Source organism: Tasmannia lanceolata, unplaced genomic scaffold, assembly GCF_043159265.1.
Source record: "Tasmannia lanceolata isolate RefF3 unplaced genomic scaffold, GAP_Taslan_0.1 ptg000023l, whole genome shotgun sequence".
Taxonomy (NCBI): Eukaryota; Viridiplantae; Streptophyta; class Magnoliopsida; order Canellales; family Winteraceae; genus Tasmannia; species Tasmannia lanceolata.
The window spans coordinates 34,563,873-34,573,997 of record NW_027518700.1 but is presented as its reverse complement, the minus strand read 5'-3'; the positions used below and the strand labels follow the sequence as shown (position 1 = coordinate 34,573,997).

Sequence of the window (10,125 nt, the reverse complement as noted above, 5' to 3'; positions counted from 1 at the left end):
AAGAAGAGTTTGAGGTTAGGGTTCACAAGCACAAAAAAAATCAGGGGAAGTGAAAATAGAATTAGGGTTTCATCATTTGGGAGGATAGGAGAATGAAGAGGGTCTGTAGCCCCCATTGATGACCATCTTCGCCTATTCGGGCACCTAACTCCGGCAATCTCTTCTCCATCGTCATAGTGAGTAACGTCCCGACTCATCACCGACTCCGTCATTGCTAATTAACTTCCCAAGGGATCATGGTGCTGCTGTCTAGTGCATTAATCCTCTGTAAGTTTAGATAGTTCCATCAAATTCTTTGAGCCTTATTCTTGGTCTATGTTTTTTTCAAGTGCATGTTGGTGCTTCTTCGATTTTCATGTGCCTCGTGTTGAATTCAAGTAATAAATTGGTAGACAAATATATGATTGTTATTAGAATTCTCATAAGATTCAAAGTCAATAGTTTCCTTGATTTGTTCTTAACGAAGAAGTGATAATCACATGTCTATTGAGACTCCCTCATTTACGTGTGCGTCCAAGCTGATGGCATACTTGCAAAATAACTGTTGTTTCCTTCTCTCTGTGTTTGGAGATATGGGTCAAAGTTTTCCTTTATGGTGTATGTAAGTTCTAGTTATTGGAGCTTTTGCAGGGTAATTGTGACTCACTTTTATGGGTCTGTCCAACTTGGTTTATTTGATGCTTAATGTTTCAGAGCATTGGTTGTAGTGGAACGCGGAAATGGATTGTATTGCAATAACCATTTCCCTTTGACTCTTAGTTCTACCTACACAATGCACTTACTGTTTTTGTGGGTTCAAGTTGGATATAACCAAGGTCCGGTCATTGTCTACATCTTACATACTGAGTGCTTAGATTTAAACTGCTACTTTGATTTTATACCATTTGAAGCACATTCCAGGCATTGCTCGTACATGTTTGAATTGCTAGGTGGAAGAGACTATCGAAATGAAAATGAATTGTTGTGACATAAGAACATAGTGCTACATATTTATTGTTTATCATGCATGCACATTTTGTTTCACAGATTGTGTAATGATATCTAGATCTTTGATTTGGTGCTAAATTTACGTGTTGGGAATTTTTCTTTTTAGAATCTGTTGGATCCCTCCTTGGTGTGAACATTTGCTGCTTACCTACTAGGCTAGCAAGCTTGGTCCTCTCAACTATACTAGCATGTGCTTGAAATTCTTCAGATTTTGTCTCATGAGAACCATGGAATAGCTCAAATAGAACTTAAGTTGAGATCATTTTTCCCTTCCAAGTCCCCTTCTTACCTTAGGATTTCCATAGAGCTTAGGGGTTCCATTTTCTTTGGCATTATCACTTTCTACAGGGTTTGGGGTTTACTCTTCTCTTTTGGAGTTATTCTTCGCACGTTCCTCGGGATCCTTTTCGAGTTTCGGGATTCCACCAATTTTGGACACTTCATCATTCTTCTCGGGTTAAAGCAAGGGCGGACCGCGACCTCCTGAGGCAAAACCCCCTTTTCAATAAAAAGGGATAAACAAAACCATAAAAATCAAATAACAAATATCCAAAACAACAAAAATGCCAAAAAAGTTCTTCGAAAAGCTGTTTTCGAACTACGTTGGCTTGATCCCTTTCCACAGGGTACGTATGCAGCTTGGGACCATCATCCCGAGTTCATTCAATTTTTTCTGAAAAAATATTTCAAACCTTTTAAATAAAATATTTTCAAACCTTTCAAAACAAAAACCAAAATGGGCAAGGATGGTGATTGCCAGGTCATTCGAAGCCCTCTTTTCATTCCATTTCCGATATTTATCGTGGTTTTTCAATTTTCATCGATTTTTCAACGCTTTATCGGGTTTTGGGACGGGTGACGACGTAGCGTGGCCCCTTCACAGAGATTGTCCTCATTGAGCCCAACGATAGGATATGACGACCGCGATACTTGTCTGATCTTTAGCGGATCAGGATCACTGAGCTCGATTCCTTTAGAATCGCTCCCTCAGTCTCTCATATGTCCCCTTTTCTTTTTCTTGGCATTTTTGGTTCTCGCATACCGTCGATTTTCTGATTTCTTTCTTTCCTTGCATCTTTTATCTTATCGTGTGTTTGTCTTTGGTTTATTATGTGTTACTTTTAGCTTGCTTACTTTGTTAGCATGTGATTGATTACTATTTTCTAGTGTCTTTTAACTCGTCTTTTGTACAGTTTCACATGCTTATTTACATGCTTAGCTGTAGCATTTATCTACTTACTTATCATGATCATATGCTTAGCTGTAGTTATTTACTGATTTCATGCTTATCATATCTACTATATTACTTGCTTAGCTGTAGCTGTGCATGCGGATGTTACTGCTTTTCTAGATGTAATGAGTTAAGACTAGATGCGATGAGTTAGGATTTGGATGTTTATTTTCTTTTGCCCATCCCTGGGTCATGCATGCTTAGATAGACATTTTCTCGGGGATATTCGTTCCCCTTTCATCTGATTTTCGCCCAAAACTCTTCAAACTTAATAATAAATGGCATAAGAGACCAGGTGCTTGCACTTGGGCGAATTGGGGGCGCCTAACACCTTCCCCATTCGTCATCAGGCATAGCCTTTTGTATCTCTGGTTATCCGTTGCGACAGAGTATTTTATGGGGTCCAGGGCCGACTTCCTTGGATGGCGACTCTTCTTTGTTATAGGTAGGTCTTGGTTCCGGGCTAGTCCGTGAATCAAGAGGTATCTTATTTATATCGCTACCCATGCTGTGAGTGGCATCATTTCGAGAGTTCCTTGGTAGAGCTCTCCTTCACATTGTGGAGATCTTAGAGGATTTGACGGGGATCTCGTATCCTCGCCGCCGTCCTCGGGATCTGGGTCCACAGTTGGCACCATAAGACAACCCAGATGCTCAAGCGGCCCACCGAGGAAGAGTAGATCGACATGATGCAGCAGAACCTGACCTTGTCCTTCCAGCATCCCATGGCTATTCAGAGTTTTACTAGTCTCAAACACTTCATAGATACCGACAACAAAATTGAGGATTCAATGGCTCGTGGTTGGCTCAGTAAAGCCTCCTCTGACTCTAGAAATACTCAGCACAAAAAGCATCCCATATCTAAGGAAATAAATGAAACAAAGTTGTTTCTAGAAACCTCTGAACCTCCAGTCGTTTGGCAACAGAACAATGCACCTCCGGGACCTGCCGTTGTGAACAAGCCACTTAGGGAATTCACTCCCTGACCAACCAATCTCACCACCATCATGAAATTACTTCTTCAAGCGAAGAAAATATTTCTACTTGCACCCCGTCCACCTCCTAATCCTCTGCAAAGAAATTGGAACAACAGAGAATATTGTGAGTACCATCAAGGTAGAGGACACCAAACATATAGATGTCTCGCTCTGAAACATGCTATCCAACCTTCTTGAAACGAAGCAGTTCATTCTCCCTTCTGGGCTAAATATCAACACCAACCCTCTTCCAAATCACAACCCATCTTCGTCCACTACAAATGACATCTTCACCCAACCTCCGCGGATCGATTTCTCGTCCTTAATTTGTACTATCGTACCCTATCCGTGGGGTACCAATAACAACAATTACACACGAGAAATCAGGGAAGAGGAACCCTATCCCCTTGCCATCTATGCAGACCTCGATGAAGAACCTTATATTCTAGACCTAGAAGGGGCTGGAATAGACGAAACTCCGTTCTTCCTTTCACCGGAAGATCTCAGAATCAGTGATCCTGGAACATCAGAGGTAGGACATCTCAACAGGGGTGGTAGAAACTATAAACCCCCAGAACTAAGGTCTGACGAGCAAATCGACTTGGTCAAACGGAAGGTCGTTAACACAGAGGTTGATTAGGAAGATCTGAATATCATCAGACAGCTCAGCAAGACTCAGGCAGACATCTCACTTTGTGGATTACTGATGGTATCCTTTAAACATCGAGTGGTTCTCCTTAAAAGTTTGCAAACTTCCCAAGTGTCAAAGGACACTACACCCGAGCAGCTTACGAATCTGGTAGTAGCAGTCAGAGCCTCTACAGCCCTCTCATTTTCAGATCAAGATATGACCCACGAAAAAAAGAATCACTCCAAACCTCTCCTAGTTACTGTGCTATGTAATCAGAAGAAGGTACATGCTGTACTCGTGGACAATGGTTCTGCTTTGAACATCTGTCCACTGAGCACGGCCATAGCTATCGATTTCGATCGTAGTGACTTCACCCTGTCTGATCAAGGCATCATGGCCTACGACAAATCCCAACGAGATGTAGTCAGAACTCTTTCTACTGCTATCTTCATGGCAAGTGAAACCTTTATTGTTGAGTTCCAAGTGCTTGACATCAAGTCCTCCTTCAACCTGTTGTTAGGATGACCCTAGCTTCACAAAGTGGGAGTTGTACCCTCTGCTTTACATCAGAAGCTCAAATTCAAGAAAGGTGACAGAGTTATCATTGTCCGAGGCGATGAAGACCTAGAAGTAGGTGCCATTCTGGCAGATCCTCAAGGGAAATCAGCAGAAGACAACGTCTATCTCAATAGTATCCATCTCGATGTTACAAATATCAACTAGGAGCAGGCTAAGAAGTAAGAAGATCTTTCAGCAGTTTGTATGATCAGGAAATCCGTTCCAATGTTCCCCCCTCAGAGTATGATTACCAATACTGGCAATTCAGAACTCTCGAGCTGGACATATACCTTTATCCCTCTCCTCACTATGGCTATCTCTTCGGATACAGATTTCTTATCCTCTAAGTCAGACTCCTTTTTCGATTCTGACTCATCTTTTGAAAATGAATCAAATGTAACTGAGCCTGAAGAAGGCGCGTCAGTCAGTTCTTCCGATGTATCTTGTGAATCAATCAAAGAAATTTCTCTGTACTCGCCTTTATCTCTCGATGCTTTTGAAACTAATAATGCTTTAAATAACATCGAACAAACCTCCTCAGACGAGGGTACATACGAAACTCCCCTCGAGATTAAAAACTCAATCGAATGAAGGGAGCAGCGTCGAGCAAAACCATTAGAAGATAAGTTTGAAACTATTAACATAGGCACTGAATCCTTGCTTCAGGAGATAAAGATTGGCAAAACCTTAGTCCCTGAAGAGCGTGCGGAATTAATCAAACTGTTAAAAGAATTCAAAGAAGTCTTTGTCTGGTCGTACAAAGACATGCCAGGATTAAGTGAGAAAATTGCTCAGCATCATATCCCTCTCTACCTAGAAGCTAAGCTGAAGAAGCAGAAGCTCAGAAAAATGAAGGCTGAGTGGCTCCACAAGATCAAAGATAAAGTGATGAACCAACTGGAAGCAGGTTTTCTAGAGGTTATCACATATCCCGAATGGTTGGCAAACATTGTTCCAGTGCCTAAAAAGGATGGAAGAGTACGGTGTTGCGTCGATTTCAAAGATCTGAACAAAGGCAGTCCAAAGGATGACTTTCCTTTGCCTCACATCGTCATTCTCATTGACAACAAGGCAGGTCATGGCATGCTCTCATTCATGGACTGCTTTTATGGATACAATCAGATAAAGATGGCTCTAGAAGACAAGACCAAGACGGCGTTTACCACACAGTGGGGAACCTATTGCTACAGGGTGATGCCATTCGGTCTAAAGAATGCTGGTGCAACTTATCAAAGGGCTGCAACTACCCTCTTACATGACTTGATACACAAAGAAGTACAGGTATATGTTGACGACATGATTGTCAAAGCCAAAGATCGAACAGATCATATCCAAACTCAGAGGAGATTCTTTGAGAGAATCACAAAGTACATGCTCCGGCTTAGTCCAAATAAGTGTGTTTTCGGAGTCATCTATAAAAAATTACTTGGCTTCCATGTCAGCCACAGAGGAATCGAGGTAAACCCTGCTAAAGTCAAACCGATTTAGGAGATGTCGTCTCCGCAAACAGAAAAAGATATCAGAGGATTCTTGGGAAAAAGTTCAGTACTTAAGCCGTCTCATATCACAGCTTACCAGTACATGCTAGCCGATTTTCAAACTTCTGAAGAAAAATGCTTCCAAACAGTGGAACCTCGAATGTTAGCAAGCTTTTGAGAAAATCAAAGACTGCCTGTCATCACCGCCAGTTTTATCACCTGCAGTCGCCGGACGACCATTCCTTTTGTATCTTTCAACCACGAACACGTCTCTCGGATGTATGTTGGCCCAAGAAGATCCGGAATCGAGAAAAGAAATGCAAATTTATTATCTCAGCAAGATGTTGGAATATGAACTTAACTACACTCAACTGGAGAAAACCTGTCTAGCATTAGTGTGGGCCACTCAAAGGTTCAGACACTATTTGCTATCACAGACGACCTTCCTTATATCTTGTATGGATCCGATGAAGTATATGTTTGAGAAACCAGCCCTGATTGGCAGAACCACTCGTTGGTTGTTGTTATTATCAGAGTATGACATTACATATGTCACCCAGAAGTCTGTCAAAGGTAGAATCATTACAGAACAGTTAGCTGATGCACCTACTGAAGATACAGAGCTGAGCCGTGAATTTCCAGATGAAAGGATCACGGCGATCACAGATGCACCCAGTGACACTACATGGACTTTGTACTTTGATCTACCGTAGATCATTTGACGGAGTCCAGCTCCTTTGTGTCAATGAAGACAGAGCCGTAGAAATCTTAGAAGATGTTCACTCAGGTGTCTGTGGTCCTCACATAAATGGAAAGATGTTAGCACGGAAGATCCTTCGTCTTGGCTACTTTTGGACTACCCTCGAAGCAGACTGCTTCTCTTTCAAGACGTGTCACTTATGTCAGATTCATGCTAACCCGGTACATGTGCCACCATCAGAGCTTCACTCACACACATCTCCGTGGTCTTTCTCAGTTTGGGGTATTGACATCATTGGCAAGATCCCCCCTAAATCATCCAGCGGGGACAAGTACATACTTGTTGCAATCGATTACTTCACTAAATAGATCAAGGCACAATCGTACGCTTCGATATCATTGTCATCAGTTGCCAAGTTTATCAGGGCCAACATCAACAACAGATATGGATTCCCTCACGAGTTGATATCAAACAATGGTTCCCACTTCAAGAATGAAGTAGCCTCGTTGTGTGAAGAATTCAGAATCAAGCATCATAAGTCGTCTCCGTACCGGCCTCAGACTAATGGTGTTGTTGAAACAGCTAACAAGAATATCAAGACTATTCTTCGAAAAATGACTCGATCCTATAGGGATTGGTCAAGCAAACTTCCATTGACACTTTGGGCATACAGAATGTCTATCCGTACATCCACTGGAGCTACTCTATACTCACTCACGTATGGTATGGAAGATGTCCTACCAATCGAGCTGAAAATCCTATCACTTAGAATCCTGATGGAAAGCAATCTACCAGAACCTGAATGGGCCCGCATTCGTCATCAAGAGTTGTGCATGATGGATGAGAAAAGGTTGAAAGCAGCGTACCACGTACAAGGCTATCAGCGCAGAATAGAAAGAGATTTGAACAAGAAGTTTCGAATCCGAGAACTCAGAGAGAGGGATATGGTGCTTAGAGAATGCCGAGCTTCCGTCTTCGATCCACGAGGAAAGTTTAGACCTAACTGGTCTAGCCCCTACATCCTTTATGAAATCCTGTCCGAAAAAGCCGTTAAACTTCTTGTCTAAAATGGAGATAGAATTTCTAAACCTACCAACCTTGATCAATTAAAACAATATTACTCCTAAATATCAAATGTCTCCTTGTATCGACCAGAGCCTAAAATGACTCACCCACAAAAAAAAACTTTTGAAGATGACTTCAAGCCTCGAACTACGTGGACCTAATCCCAACCTCTTTGGGGTACGTAGGCAGCCTGATCATTTCAGGTTCAGTCACCCTTTGGCGAAGCCAAAAATACCTTTCAGGTATCCCCTTTTGATCCTTTTCCCCAGAGAAAAGCCTCGAACTACACGTAGCTGGTCACTTCAGTTTCGGTCCCATTTGGCAAAGCCAAACTACCAAATTAGATCTCCTCAGCAGAAAGCATCAAACTACACGGACCTGATCCCAATCCTTCTTTGGAGTACGTAGGTAACCTGATCAACTCAGGCTCGGTCACCGTTGGCAAAGCCAACTAACCTTCTTCAGAATCCCCACAAGTCTTCTCAAATGTCCAAAACAAGAAGATCTGAAGATCCGCTAAGTCGAAAACTTGAAAGGGCGACTTAGGAAAAATTTAGGGTCATAGTGGCTGTAGAAAAAAGAAAAACCTGAAATATGTTTCTAGCAAAAATCAAGATACAAACAGTCTGTCAAGTTGAAAATCCGCAAAGGACAGCTTAATTGTTAACAAGGCATACCATTGACAAGACCAAACGAAGAATTCTTTGGTCCAAAGCAAGATGAGTTAATACTCCAAACAACCTAAAGGGTATTTGGACCATGATTGAAAAATCAGGCGCAGGAAACACTGCCCATGGACAAATACATTCAAACTCATTTATCTAGGGTTCGACTTACCTAAATAAATCAAAAAGCATTTGTTTCAGTAAATTGAGTCTCCTTCCTTTCCTCCCTACACGGGAATTCAGAAAAGAAAAGCTCCATTCCCCAGCTAAGTCGTTTGCTCAGCAAAGGTAATCATACGTTGAAGGAAAACACAGCGAATTTCTCTCCTATCTCATAAAGATCAAGATCCAGTTCAGTACTCCTTGTACAGAACTAGAATGTTTAGACGAATGCAGTCAACGACGTTTAGAATGTGTTCTTTCCTAACCTTGCAATGATATTGCTACCTTTGTTTCTTACCTTGTATTAACTTTCTCTTATTTATGAGGATAAATACACTAGGGGCATTTTGTATTATTGAGTCATAGAAATATGACTAATAATACAAAATGTATGATCAAATCACTCAAGAAACTATGCAAGGGGCATTTTCCATTATTAGCCTTCGCTAATAATGCAAAATGTTCAAAATTAAAGTTAGCCTTCGCTAATAATGCAAAATGCTCAAAGTCCAAGTTGTTTAAGGAATTAAACTAGGGGCATTTTTGTATAAATATTCACCTAGAAGAAGCGTCTATTTATACAAAAATACACTTTATTTCAAAACAACAACACTAGAATTGCAGATAAAAGCAAACAAGTCAAAAACTGATCCATATATATAGAAATATATATATATATATATATATATATATATATATATATATGTCTGATCAATCCAAAAATGAAAATACATCTCATCCCCGACTAGAGGAACAAAAAAAACAAAATATATGTCGGACCCTGTTCCGGAGGATCCTAGACTACCCCTGGGGTGGATGACACGTCTGCTGAGAGATTGAAGACTGCCATGGCTCTCTCGATCCCTCAATAGGGATGTCACCACTGAGCGTAGAGCGATGAAATCCATGAAATGTATGGCTGATTCAGTAGCAAAACAACATGTGGAAGAAATAAGGAGAGTGAAATTCTTAAAAGGAGGGGATCCCAATCTTCTAAACATAAGATCTTCACCATGCTGTTAGGAATCTTTCTGCATATCTGTCTAGCACGATAGAGTCGCGAAAGATTACCAGCCGTACGCGTTAAAAGAGTACCCTGGTACCACGAGCGCGGTCCTGCTCCCCGTCCCTGGAGGACTCTCTCCCTATGTCTCTCCTCCCTCGAAGGTGGGGCCAACGTGCTATGGCAACTAAAAATCAAAGAAAAACTCAGAATCCCAAATAGGCGCGAAAAAGAACCATAAATCTTAGAGCGAAAGTAAACTCAAACGAGTTGAAAATGATAAAATGAACATCGTACGGATATTTATATCCGTACAGCGAAGGTGGCTGGAAAGCCAAATTCGCCTCCCACTGATCTGCCTAAAATTTCCAGACTATGAAAGATTACTTAGGCAATCCAAATCAGCGTAAACCCGTTATTACATGGTATCCGAGTCCGAGCAGACAGGTTATCACGCAGTAGCTCTCCAGGGTATGTCCGTTTCTACTCTGTAACCTTCCAAATCAGTGTAAACTGTAAGCCCAAGGGCTCATCCTCTTACCTTGTTTTGATGATGAACAAATCCAAATTGATTAGTTCTTTATGGACTAATAGTTTGCCTTGAGTGTTGTTGAAATTCCAAGGGTGGTCCCTAATTGGCAACAAATGAGGAGGGAAGAATTAGGTTA

General features: G+C 41.4%; 1 protein-coding gene across 1 annotated transcript; it reads left to right on the top strand.

The window, feature by feature from the left end:
- Positions 1 to 6,678: 6,678 nt before the first annotated feature.
- Positions 6,679 to 7,629, top strand: LOC143856042 (uncharacterized). The gene is made up of 2 exons (XM_077366083.1): positions 6,679 to 6,783; positions 6,931 to 7,629. Exons 1-2 carry the CDS (start codon positions 6,679 to 6,681, stop codon positions 7,627 to 7,629), a joined length of 804 nt encoding a protein of 267 aa, XP_077222198.1.
- Positions 7,630 to 10,125: the final 2,496 nt, after the last annotated feature.